The 15549-nt window shown below is 32.9% G+C and overlaps 1 protein-coding gene across 1 annotated transcript in view; it reads right to left on the reverse strand.

Moving 5' to 3' along the window:
* Sema3a (semaphorin 3A) overlaps positions 1-8621 on the reverse strand; it is a 189859-nt gene extending 181238 nt beyond the window's left edge. The window contains exon 1 of the mRNA XM_076862561.1: positions 8510-8621. Within this exon, the coding sequence (XP_076718676.1) occupies positions 8510-8621 (112 nt within the window). The remainder of the gene's footprint in view (positions 1-8509) is intronic.
* Between the last annotated feature and the right edge of the window lie 6928 nt (positions 8622-15549).

Raw genomic sequence — 15549 nt, forward strand, 5'->3', positions numbered from 1 at the left:
CTTCCCTGTTCCCCATTTTACATGAGCCCTAAACTCTTAGCAGATATATCTTCCTCAGAAGCCCTTTTATATTCATATTATTTATCTAAAAATCTATTCATTTATGAGGAAATGTGACAAATGACTTATGTGACTTAATGTCTTATACATAGAATATATATAGGAAATATAAAGTCTGTAGAGCTGATAAAATGTAGTTCCATTGAATCTAAGTCTTAAAGATGTTTCTTGAGATTTGAAATTCAAAGGGAAAACTTAATGCTCCTGACACATATCATGAAGATCCATAAATATATATAGCTTGGATTGACCTAAGGTGTAAACAACTTTATTTTTACTTTGCTTGAATATATGCTTAAGGATTAGGACTAGGCCTACATCACTTTTACTGCCATTTAATAGTTATGATTGGTACACAAAAGTGCAATCGATGATAGCTGTTGTACTGTTCTTTCCTGCTATTTCTACCTTTGACCAGAATAACAAATATTTTTTTAAAGAATTTTCCATCCATATTTGTAAATTCCTTATAATACAAATGTCAGCCCACAGCCCTATAAGTGGCTTAAGGAAATTAGGCTATTATCCTCTTCCATCTTCTTTTTTTTTTTTTTTAATATTTATTTTTTAGTATTCGGCGGACACAACATCTTTGTCTGTATGTGGTGCTGAGGATCGAACCTGGGCCACACGCATGCCAGGCGAGCGCGCTACCGCTTGAGCCACATCCCCAGCCCCCTCTTCCATCTTCTTGATAATTTGAGATCAGAATCTAAATCATAGAGTTCAATGTATTTTGTATATTCACATTTCAGCCAGATATTATTTTGGCTATTTCCTATCACATTTACTTTTCTGAGAAAGAGCTCTGAGGATGAAAATGCTGAAGAGGGAAATGGGAGGTGTTACCAGGCTGTAGGGTAGGAAGACAAGGGAAGGAAGAAACTGACTTGGAGATGAGGCAGCAGGCGCTGTGAGCAACTGTTGCCCTTGGTAAGTGTGACAGAAGCAGCAAAGGAAGTTCTGAAATGCTGCATCTTAGCAAGCTGTCAGAGAGCAAAGCCAGGATTCTCCCAGAAGTGGGGACAATGAAAAATAGTCAGCTGAGATTGTTCATTAACGATATGTTCAACTTCATTTGGGAGGACTGGTTTTGCTACACAAACATTTCAAGTGCTCAGTGTGAGGTTAAGACAGTTTTCTTTATCTTTAGCCACTATTTAGTTTTATAACAGTGTCACTTTCTTTTCCATATGTGAGTACTGCAACATAAGAGAAAAAGGAAATCAAATGTGTCCAAACAAAGGAAGTAATTCCTCACCTTGTACCTAGAATCTTCCTGTACATGTGTATTGTATATTTCCCATTTCTGAGCTGTAGGCAAGAAAAGATGACCAGGATATTTTCTGATTCAGTCTTGGAATAGCCTTGGTTCAAAATGAGATGTGGCTTGGGGGAGATGCTACTGTTCTCACATCCTTGTGCAGCTGAAGTATCATTGACATACAGCCTCTACCCTTGCAGCTAGCAACACTTTTCCTTTCTCAACAGTGCTACAATGTACAATTCACTTATAATAAATTGATTTATTATAATTTGCATTCCTCTTGTTTCTAAAATGAATTGTGTTTTTAAAAGGCATATTTTAGATTAAAAAAAAACAAGATGCATCAACTAAGTCACAAAATCAGTCAACAATGAGTGACTGTACTAGCCTTTGAGAGTATATAGATGAGTAATAATACATAATACATATCCTCACAATCTGGCACTACAAAGATGATTCATGAAAGTAGTTTTACAGACTTAAAAAAAAGTCATTTGATGTAGTCAATAGAACAGTTTCATTTACTATTCTGATGATAAGCCAAGTGGGTGATGTTTGTGTTACCTAAAGACATATTTATGATTTTAGCAACACATTAATTACTATAAGTTTGGGTCAACATTGCTTCCTGTGCCATATCTCTCCAAGAAAGAGAAACCTAGAAATGCAGGTTTAATGGTTTATTCAAAAGATGACAAGACCTCCTAAATTTGTGGTCCTTCTAAGTTTTAGCCTAAGCTTACATAAAATACTAAGACCAAATTATTCTTATTTTATCAACAGAATTATATTTTTGCTTATCTTCATTCCCTAGTTCAAGTATAAATTGTATATTTTCTTATCCTGGGTTTGACAGAGTCCAGCTTTGTTACTGTTTAGAAATAGTGTGAGAATTCTCTATTTATACTGATGTTTATGTCTTGGCAATAGAAGGAGATAGTAGCTGGAGACATTCAGACTTATTTATATCAGATGGGATTTATTGATTCTTCCATATGTTTAATTATGATGATAATTTTGAACAGGTTAAAAATTAAAAGAAGCCATTGTTTTACAGATACAACTTTCTAAACATTATCTTCTCAGCTAGGTACTCTCCAATTATAAATGGTAGCAATAATGTGCCACAGGCAAGCTCACTTCTTCCTATAAGCAAATGATTCAGAAAATACATATATATGTAACTTATTATATACCAACATATGTAATTAGTTTGCATACTAATACTGTCCTTCCATTACTCTAATTGTTGGTACCACTATGTCACTAATTAATTTAATTTCTATCATAGAGATCAGGCTCAAATATAATCTCATTTAAGTTAAAAAATAATTGTTTATATATAACCATTTACTTCTTCCTGATCAAAAATGTATCAATAAGTGCATGCAAGGAACACATCAAAATCTTTAGCAAATTTCACTTAAGTAATGTATCATTTTTGTGCATGTCACATCTCATGACTCTTTTGCCAGTTTTACCAAGCACAGCCTCTACACTTTGTTCCATGGGTGCTTATCCTAGCAGCCTGTCCTTTTCAGAACCAATGAAAAAGCTGTGACAAATGGCTAGTGCCACCTATTAGTGGAAACATAGAACTGCAAATCATGATGATTCCTTTAGATAGCACCTTGGAAATCACAAAAAATTAATGCCATCCCAATCCTAATTTATGTTTACAACTGCTGGTCTTTATAAATGAGTTCTAACTCTAACTTTGTTTGGAAGTTATATGTACAACTTTACTGCAAAGGATCATTTTATCATAAACTAATTCATAATATTTTGATAGGAGTAATGTTTTATTACTTTAATACACAACTTGCCAAGTTATAGTATTAGGACTTTGTAAATATATGAAAAAATAAAATGTAGTACAATGAAATAGGTGCCTGGAAAAGTCATTCATTTATCTTCTCAATTTATCCCATTCAACACTGGTTGCCTAATTATCAATCCAAAATGTATTTTAATATTGATCATTTTGGAAACTATTAGAAAAATTCAAATATAAATTCTATTTAAGATAGTCCTGATTTTAGACTTAAAAATTCTTCAAACGGTGTGAAAGTATGGTATTTTGATCTTTTGACCACATAGATGTGTGGATGAATTTTAAGTTTGAGATAATAATTTAAGCCACAAAATTGCTCATGGACACGTAAAAGTTGATGATAACTTTAAAATACAAGTTTCTTAAAGCACACATCTGAAAATGTGATGCAAAATTTAATACAGAATGCAATTGTGTATTCACACTAAGGATAATATCTTTTTCAATCAATAGCTTAGCATCTATTTTTGTCAATAGGGACATATATAATCATATTAATTGACCTATTAAATTTATTCCTAAAATATCCTTAAATTAATTCTTGAGTGCAGAATTTAAGTAAAATTGACCCCATATGATATTTGTTAATTATGTTGTTTATGGGTGATAATTAAGTCAGAAAATGAAGGGAAATTAGATATCACAACCTACACATCTGTTTATTGGGCTAAATATCTTGGCATTTTATATCATTTATAGTAGTGGACTGATAATTAACATGAAAATAAAATACAACACAAAAAATTAGAATTAGGAAAATTGTCTATTTAATGTTCAGGTTTATTGAAGTTAATAGTGATGGAATATCATTATTATAAGTTAATGATTTAGAGGTTTCTTTTTTGGTCTCAATTATTTTCCTACATGCTACAGTTTACACTGTATAAATTATTATTTCAAAGTCCAATCTGTTTGGCAGCATTAACAGAGGAGCCACAAATTTGAGTCTTCACTAGCCATCATTTAATCTGACCAGAATTGAATTGAATCACAAGATGTGTGACTTTTATGTTATTTTTATGTTCATTTTTCATTATTTTGCCAGCATATTCTCGTTGATTAGACAAATTAAAAGTTCTACTCTTCTTTGTGTTTAAATTATAGATCTTGGAATGAAAATCTGATGTTAAAGTTAATAAAATTTGAAAAGATCATGTTAAATAAAGATTAGCTAGTTAAATTCCAGGTGCCAAATGAATAGTGACTGTTTGAGAAAAGAAACTGCAAAGAATTTATGACTTTGTTGCTCTATGCACATACACGTGTGTGTGTGTGTGTGTGTGTGTGTGTGTGTGTGTGTGTGTGAGAGAGAGAGAGAGAGAGAGAAAGAAAGAGAGAGAGAGAGAGAGCTTGTATGTGTCATTCCTTCCCCCTAACTTTACTAGAAAGTTTAATTTTAACTGCAATAGCTAAATTTTTAATATAAGACACATTCCATTCTATACTATTATATAATACTTAGGATATTCATCAATACTTTTCACAAGACTTAAAGGTCACATCCCTTTTATATATATATAATATGTATGATATAAAATATGATTGTCATTTAAGCTAATAAATTTATTTGTGAAGGCTTTTTATCATAAGTCACATCCTGTAGATTGCTGAAATTATTTTCCCAGCCATAAATATCAACATGAAGATATGTATTTTAAATAGAATACATGTATGCATATATCCATATCTATACACATATCCATATCTTTATACATGTAGTATGTATAAATAAACTCTCTCTCTCTCTCTCTCTCTCTCTCTCTCTTCTCTCTCTCTCTCTCTCTCTCTCTCTCTCTCTCTATATATATATATATATATATATATATATATATAATTAAATACTATTTTGGTAAAAAATTGCTGAACAGAAATCAAGTTCAGTAAATCATTATTTATATTAATTAGTTTTGTAAACAATAATAATTTGTTGAAGAATAGACTAAGAAGAAAAAACTTTTGAAACTTTTACTTCAGAGTTTTTAATTAAATAAAATTTTCTTCTAATATCAGAAAACTGTACATGAGAATTTTGATTTAATTGGCAATCTCATTCTCACAAGAATTAGACAACAAGACTCTAAGGGGGAAAATATCATCAAATATGACAAGAAAGTCTTTAAAATGTCTACCCTTTATTTTAGTCTTATTTACTAAGTCCTCCCTATGAAGGTAAGGTTAAAATTATTGATTTAACCTTTGGATTCACAGGATCACCATCACATTGAGACTTGCATGTGTCTTTGATTTCTGCTAAAACTGAAGCACACAATGTCATGGGAAAACCCATTACATTGAATGATGAAATATCTGTCATTTATTTAAAACCCCAAACCTATTCATTCTTGTGATTTACATAGATTTTACTGAAACCTTCATTGTATCACATATCCCAAATGAAAGATTAAATGATTTTCTAGTATTTAATAAGAAAAGTGAAATCTGTCTAGTTTTGTAGAGGAAATAAACAGTTATGTGCCATTTTTTAAAGTAGCAGCTTAACTTTTAGTTCTATTGCATACATTTAAGGAAGGCAAAAGTATCTCTGAGTGAATGTTTCTTGAGGATAATTTCTATGTGACTGCTGAGATTTATGGAGTTCTCACATTTTCTTCCCCCACAAGGATTCTAAATCAGATTGGTTCAGAGGAAAAGCCAGCATACCCCATTTTTCTAATATTATCACTTCTCCAGATGGTCCTGAGCACATCTATTCAAGTCCTTTTTCCTAGAAAGTAAAGAGGTATCTTATTAGATATGGGTGTACATTCCCAACAAAGGCTGCCTTCTTGTTTTTACTTCTTTTTCTTTCTCATTTAATGTATCAAATCTCTTTAATCTCCTACTAGGCAAGTTTAGAAAGTAAGTTCAGTAATTGCATGAAACTTCATCTTAGCCACCTGAGCAATGAGAGGGTTAATGGTGGATCTTTGAAAACAAGTGACCATGGGAAATGAAGGTTGGCAAGGATTTAACTCTTCATGAGTCCTGCTGGAATATTTTTAAGGGTAATGCAGTTGATATTTTAACTATGTTTGACATCTCATTAAGGAGGAAAAAGAAGTAGCTAAAAAAAAATTTATCTCCATTATAGTTTAGAAACAAAGTACTGACAATTGGCTACCAGGTGTTTGCTTTGGCAAAACAAGCTACATCCAGAGACAAAAAGGTAATGACAGACCAATAAAATGACACAAGAAAAACTGTTTGGACCACTCTGTTTATTCTTGTTGTCCATTTCACAGTTTATTTTTAACCAAACTGCCAAGCTTTTGGTTTATCAGTAGAATTGTTAGATAGCTGTGAGGCAGTTTTGATTAAAAAAAAAAAAAAAAAAAAAAAAAAAAAAAGCACAATAATTCTGATGAATGCCATTGACTGAAAGAAAAAAAAAAAAAGGAAAGGCTTATAATGACAGTGTCTAATACATAGATCTTGTCAAAGTATAGAGCTGCTTCATCAGACAAGGTTAAAATATTTTAATTAAATTCTATCTACCTGACTTTGAACGTATAGAAAAAAAAAAAAAAGGTACCTCTTCTATCATGGAGAATGATAATCTATTCTCCATGAAAATAAGATTATTTCAAAATAACAAAGTATGATATTCAATTTTTATTTGATTTTAATATTGATTTAGCACTTTGACAACTTTGTCTAAATCTTATAGATTTTAGAATGTTTCACTTTTTTCACATTTATTAATCTAAAATTATAGCATGCAGCCATTCACATCTTTGAGAACTAAAGTTGCATGTAAACTTATACTGAATATAAACTTGAATAAAGTGGACTATTAAGAATTATTTGATGGCATCTTCTCAAGGAGAGAAAAGATGTCATAACATTGGATGTTATAGAAACAATATAAAGACAGTTATTAAATAGAAACATAATAGAGAATTAATTGAGTATTTTATGGATGGTATGCTTTAAAAAAAAACTTGTAAAATAAATAAAATTGCAATTTTTGCTGATGCTTAAAATCTGTTCTTCATCGGACACCCAAGAAATTATAAGACCAAAAATATTTTCTAATTTAATGTATTTTTCACAATGAGTATTAAATTCAAATAAACACATTTAATAGGTGTTTAATTTCTAATCCAGAGTGTGAAAATTACCTCTCTTTTCTACTTGAGATCCTCTTTCACACTAAAGCATTCAGAAAGAGATTTTACCCATCATGTGAAAATTAAAGATTATATCTTCTGGCATAGAGCAGTGTACAGTAGACAGACATCACACAGATATCCAATAGTTTTCTTTTACCCCATAGGCTAAAATTGTAGCATAATTGAAGCTTCTCACTGCCCCACCCCCAATTCTAGAAATCTGAGAATCCTAAGAAATCAGCACCTTAGGGAGCAGAACTACTTGACTGCAAACAGTTTAATCTTCAACTCCATTTCATAATACCTGAGTTATAGAAGTATTTTCTGGTATTAAAAAGTATTATCTGAAAGCATTTTAGCATTACTTTATACATCAATCTATAAAATCTGTCTAAACAAATTTTATAATGAATATTTTCTCTTAAATCTTCAATTAAAAACAAGCACATGCATGAAACTGTTACCAAATAAAGTAACATGTAATAAAGATGGGTGTTTTTTTTCTTTCATCAATTTATACTTTTTTATAAAGAAGTTCACATAAGTAGCTATGCAACTAGAGAGTAATAGCTCTTCAATTCTCACTGAAGTGCATACAGAATTAAATAACATTATATTTGAAAAGCTAGCTTTACACCAATTAGTCAAATACACAGTCTTTTGTACAATCATAACACACTGTGGAAAAACTAGCCTGTTCTCCAGTTTATGTTCTCTTGGCAAACCGTGATCTACTGCTTATGTTAAGCATCTGATTGTCAGATTTGAACAAACTGAATATTCATGATGATGATTAACCATTTAATGTCTAAAACTGAGAAAATACAATTCATCATAACAATTATTAAGGTGAGGCATGCACATTTATAAAGAGACCATTTTTACATTAGTATTGTTTTTAAATTTTTAAGAGAAGTAAAGTCAAAAAAATTAACAGAAGATATGATCATAAGATATACAGATCAGCATGTACCAGGCATGCAGCTCTTCTCTGCAAATGTGATTAAATGTTCTTTGTTTGCATTTAAATTGTCACATATCAAACAGAAGACGTGCTTTTTTTAAAAAAAAGTGTTCAAATCATCTCAGAAAGATACATATAATCACATAGATTTCTCAGATTAAACTAAAGGTTTGATGGTTTGGGTTGGGAGGGAGTTCAAGGAACGAAGTGTGTGTGGCGGGGGCAAAAAGCTAGCCCCCCCAAAAAAAATAGAAAGAAAAAAAAAGATTTACCTTTGTAGGATAATTTCAGCCTTGGCACATTGTTCTTCCCATTTTGATAGTTTGCTCTTGCTGTAAGTAATACTCCCCAGAAAAGACAGACAATCCCAGTGAACCAGCCCATGCTGCAGACGCTGTAGGTCTCTGTGCTGCTTCAGTCTTCCTTCCTGTATTGTGCGGCCAGAGAAGTTCAAACAATCTGGAAACTGGAGGTAACAGGTGATTTAGGTCAGTTTCATTCATAAATGCAGACAATCAAGACCTCATGGCAACACTAACACCTCTTCTTCTGTAACAGTCACTGAAGCACAGAAACTTCAAACCCTCAAAAAAAAAAAAAAAAAAAAAATCGAGCCAGGCACCGGATAATGAGGCACAACTGTTGTGTGGAAAGAGAGAGGAAAAAAAAAAAATTAACAAGGGCTGTGGCAGTGGTGCTTAAGAAGCAGTTCCTTTTATCTATGTTCCTCTGATAGCCGGTGGCCGACTCTAATCCTGCTCCCTGCTTCATTCGGCTCCGGGGAAGCAGAATGAAAGGGAAACAGAGAAAGAGAGAGAGGAGAGGAGAGGAGAGAGAGAGAGAGAGAGCGAGAGGGAGAGAGAGAGAGAGAGGAACCGTGAGCAGGAGCAGCGCGGACTTTTCCTGTACACATGTAGGGAGAGATGACACAAGATCCCACAGACAGGTTTTCCCAACACTCACTAGACTGGCTGACAATGGGAGAACAGGCAAGCTCAACCCACTCCCCTTCCCTCCTGTCACACAACACATGCAAAAAACATCTCATAGAGATTAGAGCCGGGAGCAGAACCCTCCAGCGTGCCTGTGAAAGGCATGTAGCTATAAATTTACTTCCCAAGGCAAGCGTTGTTTTATAGCCATTTTTGGGTGCAATTTTGATTAAAAAAATCTGAATACTGTTACCCACATAATTTACAATTCATGCTCATTATACAATCCTGCTGAACTTGAGTGTGTGTGTGTATGTGTGTTGGAGAGAGAAACCTTCTCATCAATATAACTTTAACCACTGAAGGTTTTAAAGCCTTGTTAGAGATCATTCCCTCCTCCCAACAAACCCCTTAGGCTCAACCACCCCCTTCCCCTGCCCCACTGCAATTTCAGTGAAGAAATTCCTAGTAAAGCCCATTTCAACAATCAGTTCAAGACAAATATAGGTCCACTGAGAATTATAAATTACAACAGGGGATTCTCAAAAGGATACTCAAAATTTAAAAACATCCATGGCTTTCCAGCTTCTGGAATGCTCTGCCTAACATTTTTAATGCATCACATCTCATTAATTAAAGCTACTTCCCTAGTTTTGGTTTAAAGGGCAGAGGAAGATGACAAAGTTCAAGAAAGTCCCTGCTGAGTGTCAAGGACCAAAATAAAATGAATATTTCTGTCTCTTCATGAGTTGGTGAAGGGTCACTAAATTTTCTGGGGGGCACATACACATGTATTCAGGGAATCAACCAAACACCATAAGTTCTTTACAAAGCAGGCATGTGGTCTGTGGTGTCTCAATTTCCTCTATTTTCTTTCAGTCTTTCCCAAAGCTGATGTCCTTATAGGATTTGGGGGTTGCACAAAAGTTAAAAGGAGAGAACTTTTCTTTCGTTAGTGTCCAACTTTCTCTGCTCTTTCTTTCCTGCCACTGCCACCCCCTCTCAGCACTTGAAGTACAGAACTGAACTTAATAATATGGAAATTTCTTGGCCAGAAAGAGAGGGTGAGTCTCACAATTAAAAACACAAACACTTAGCTGAAAGCAGTTTAGAATCCTTACAAAAAAATGATCTAAGCATTGTCAAGACAGCTTTCATTACTGAACGACTACAGACCAATAGAGAAAGAGCAGTCACTGTGCGCTCTCTCTCTCTCCTCCCTCTCTCTCTCTTTCAAAATGTGTTCCTGTGAGTGTAGGTGGAGGGGGATAGAAAGGGGGAGGGGTAAAGGGAGGCAGGATTCTTCCTCCACTTCACTAGATTGATTCATCAAACAGATCCTATTGTATTTGTCAGTTTCCACAAGCCTATTGATCAGTTAGTATTGTTAAGAAAATAAAATCCAAAAATAATGTTGATTTTACTGATTCTCACACTTGTTATCCTTAGCGCTTTTCATGCTCTGGGCAATGGATTAGGGCTACAGATGACAAGAGGCCTGTCTGTCTTTCATGGATTACTCTGTACAGACACTCATTCTGCACAGGAATTCATGTCACTTTGGGATTATTTAGAAGAACAGACTAATTAATCATTCTATTGAAATCTCACACATGATTGCTTCAAATACTTTAGTTTCACCATTTTCATCAATGTATAATTTAAATGTCTTTAAGCTTTTTTTTTTTTTTTACTATACTTCTTGTTACATAGTATAGGAGAGTTAGCTTTTGTCAAAACCAAACTTAATAAAGCAAACCTAGCAGTATATCTATTTCACCCATGTAATGTCCTAATCTTGGTACATTTTGATGTGTTCCAGGAAAAAGAATTGGTTGTAGGTAAATTCAGATAAGAGGTTCAGAATTGACTCCACAGGGAAAGAAGACATTCAATCTGGGTTCTGAACCACAAAATCAGGACAGATTTATTTCATTTTGTAAAGCAAAACTTTAAATTAATGTCACTGCCTAGGATTTGATAGTCCACACATGCCCATATTTACAAATACATTCTTAATAATTTAATATATTTATTTGCATGTGGTATTTTCCAGACCCTTTACATTCTTTGTATTTTTCAAGATTCCTGAAAGTCAAATAAATCGATGTTTCCATTTTCTTTTTGTGCAAATTTGTTTTAATCTTAAGAAGTAAAAATGGTAAATCCTTCAGGTAGAAGTAACTATCAGAGCCTGAATAAATTGTAAAATAGTAGAAAAGTTCAGCTACAAAACAGATATTTTACCTGTGATTGGAAAAAATAAAGAAAGAAAAAAAGAAACTATATACCTGAAAAATACTTACAAAAACATTTAGAATCTTATTGTTTTCTCATTTGACTTTGATAAGCTTAGCTAAGTTGTTTTCTTTTTTAAAATATTTTTCCAAGCACTTGAGAAGTAATTAATTTGATTTTTTTTTTTTTTTTTCCCTCAACTCAGGAAGAAACACAGTAGGGGTGGACCTGGTTGAATGTTTGTTAGAATCTACCAAAACATAGCTCCAGGTGTGAAATGTAGATTTGATCCACTCCTCTAGTTTTTTTTTTTTTCTTCTTATTCTGAGAATCTGTGGCTTATGTCCAGACATGATAAGCCCTACTGTAAGTGCCACCATAACCACTGACTTTACTGCATCATTTGCTATTTAAAATTCAGAAATATGTTATTGACCTTTTAACATTGAAGTTTATTTAAAGTATGAGTGAAGCATTTATTCCTCTTCCTAAAAGCATACTATTTTGAATTATTTTTCTAAACCACTATCTACATCATGTACTATAATTTATTCTATCTGCAACTGAGTTCCTAATGTCTTCTAATATTTCACATTTTAAAATGTGATTAACTTCTGCCACAGTGTCAAATTTGAGCAGGTGTTTAATATGATGATCAGGCTGTTGTATATATTTCTGTCAAATGAATCAGTAGTTTTCAACATCACCATACTCCATATTGAGATGGATTACTAAGAATGGCATTTTCTGGGTGCTGTGTTTGAATATCCAAAGAAACAGCACTTCCAATTTCACAACAGGTTAGCTAACCTGTTGTTTTTACAATAAAGACCTGTGTAGTCATAGGAGATCTGTATTAAAGTATTTTTCCATTGAAATGGTGTTTCTGAACTTTTTTTTTTTTTACATTGGATGAAACCAATGTGTATATTTTTAAAATACCCACTCTATGTTTTGTTATTAAGAAAGAATTTGGGTTGGTAATAAACATTGTAACTGAAGAGCAGAAATTGTTCTAATTTGTGAAATGATATCTCAAGTAGTTCTTTAGGTTATAAATAACCTGAATCATCTTGGAGTAGAAGGTAAAGACACTTGCTATATTTGAGTGTAAAAGAATATAAGGAGAAGGTATATTTTAGATGTATTTAAATTATTTAATGGATAAAATGTATTTGAAGCTATGATTCTCTTGAAATACATTTTATCCATTAAATAAACAAATTTATCTCTTCCTGAACTCCCATTTACTTGTGACTAGAGAATTCTCCAAAAGTGAGTGCAGCCCACAGAAGTACGTGCGTGACCTGTTGAGGGAAAATGACTGAGTCAGGAATTTCAAAATGAGTTGGTTAATCAGTTCTCCTAATAAACAACACCAAGAAGGAAATCAATACTAGAAACAAATTTCAGTGTTCTTCCCAAGGTATTTTATGATTAAGTCATATAAAAAAACATATATTGGTTTCCATTCAACATCTGTTATTTCCTACCATTTCTTTCTTCAGGGGAATACTTCCTTAGCATTTAAGAAAGGCCTATAAGCAACAGAACTATAGCAAAGGCCATATTCAAACATTTGCCTTGTTCTGATTCTCATGTTGTAGTTCATTTTTAATGAGGGTCTTTCTGGAACCAGGATTTGAACCCACGTTTTTTGTCACAAAAAAGAATTGTGTGGGTGAAAAAATTCTTTAGAAGTTCAAAAGACATCCTAATAATTGGGAAAGCTAAATATTTGATGTATTATTTGTTATAGCAAAAATGATAGTTATTTAAGAACTACTGGAGTCATGGATGGGAACTGGGAGTGGCAGGTTAAAAGCAAGTTTTCAGAAATTAAGTTACACTTTTCATATCTGACCTGTATGAATGCTTTTAGTATAAGCAACATGTGAAAGCATGACTTTAGAAAAGCAATTGGTAAAATGCAAAGGAAATTCAATCTCTAAGGAAGCATTAACTCCTCCTTACATTCATGCCCCTCCTCAACCCCATCAATAGAGATTTCAGTAAAACAAGCTCATTCTTTCTCTGGACTGAATATGTAACATTTTGCAGTTTTGTGTTTTCCTTGCAACATCGAGACTCCTTGTTTTTTCAAATGAATCAAAGTGATAAATATTAAACCAATGTGGAAGGAGATAAGAAGCTGGCCAAAGAGTTACATTATTTGTGTCTGTACATTTTATGACAAACCTAGATAATTCAGGATCTCAGAAACTATGAGGAATGTCATCCCTTTTCTTGAGACTTTGATTAGTGGAGGGAGTAGGTGCATATTATTTGGTTAGTGCATCTGAGTGGGGGATGGAAGACTGGAAAAGTGATGCATAAGTTATAGTTAGTATCCAAGTTGTCACCAGTGGCTAAAATACAGGTCTTGGGAACATGATTTATTATTTCTATGGTTTCTTTTGTGTTTTGTCTTCTTCAATCCATCTCATGTAGCAATATTTCAAAAATGTTTAAAAATGCCATTTTCTTTGGGTCATTGCTATGTGCTTAATGAGCTTGCCACCAGCCAGCTTCTTTTTAGATTACCTGATAAATGAATGCAGGTTCCTGAATATTGATTTATTTAAAAACAACAAAACACTGAAAATACCTGTTGTTGTTTTTAAGTGAATGTCTCTACCTCCATTCGGTTGGAACAAGAAAGTTTTCAAGGGAGACAAAAATACCATTGTTAACACAGATCAGTACAGGCCAGGCAGTGAGGAGGAAAAGTGAGGCATCCATGGAATACAAATGAAATGAGCAGGTTGGCCGTTCACTGTTTCAGCATATGAAGTTATTAGTCATCTGCTTTCAGTGAAGACATATTACACACCTTCTCCCCAAATAAATAAATAAGCAGACCTATACAAAATAAGCAAAGTGAACAAACCAACAGCATTGTGTAAGGATTGCTTTACATCCGACTCATGCAAATCAGATGCATAGAGTTGCCTTTTGTCATCCACTGAAAAAAGTGTTGCACCTCAGATGGAGTTTATTACAATCTCTATACGCTAAGAAAACCCCCCCTCTTTTTTCCCTTTATTTGAAATGTGGTTAAGGACTTTGATAATGGTAAGATATACTAAATCCTAGCATTAAAGTTCCTCACAAGAGTGTACTATATAAGGGCGGAACCAACAGTTTAGCAGACAGTGATTCAAAACTAGAGTGCAGTAAGGTTTCTCCAAATCACAAGAGTTATGAAGAATGAAACTTTAGTTATTCTGTTCTATTCTGTATTGCCTCAAATTTAAAACATGATTGGATCTAGACAATGTCCTTCCCCATTTTTTCTTCTCTAGTGTCGGGGTAGAATTATATTCTGGGTTTCATTTCACTGCCTGGGCTACAAAAGCAGCTGTCACATTATAGAGGAGATTAGGAAATGCCTTGTTTATTAGTTAACAATTTTTTAAAATTATTAACTATGATTTGTGAAGAAAATTCAATTTGCCATTTTTCCTTAGAGTATATCCATAGAATTAATCTCTTTGAAAAATCAATCAACATAAATTCATTTTCTTTTCCCTGCTGTATCAAAGAAAAGAGAAATAGCAGGCAATGTGTCTAGCTTTGCATCTTCTTAAATTACAGATCTGAGTTGAAAAGGTTTGAGTTGAAGACTTAAATGACAATGTGATTTCTCTGTTTTTTGTTTTTTTTATTAAGTTGATGCGTGACTTTGGTGAATTAAAATGTTTTAAAAACCTTCAACATCTAATTGAATTTTATAATCCTCCTCTTGAGACAAAAATAATATCCACTATATCAACTGTGCTCTCATATAGTTTTTAACTCTATCATCTCAACTAAAACTTTAATGATGAATCAACACAATATGTTAATCAACATGAGGGAAAAAATTAGTTCATCTTTGGACTTGAGATTTTTAAAAAATGAGCATATTTCATATTGTATAATTTTTATAAGTTATATTTGATATTTTTTAAGAATTGTGCAATATGATGAATATGATTATTAACATATGTATTTTGAAAAATGCTAAGTGAATGGATATAAAGTACTTTCATCCCCAAACTGATAACTATAGGAGGTAATGCTCATGTCAACTAGCTAGATTTTGTCATTCCATGTTGTATGCATTTTTTATATATTGCACACAGTAAATGCATACAATT

Source organism: Callospermophilus lateralis, chromosome 1, assembly GCF_048772815.1.
Source record: "Callospermophilus lateralis isolate mCalLat2 chromosome 1, mCalLat2.hap1, whole genome shotgun sequence".
NCBI lineage: Eukaryota > Metazoa > Chordata > Mammalia > Rodentia > Sciuridae > Callospermophilus > Callospermophilus lateralis.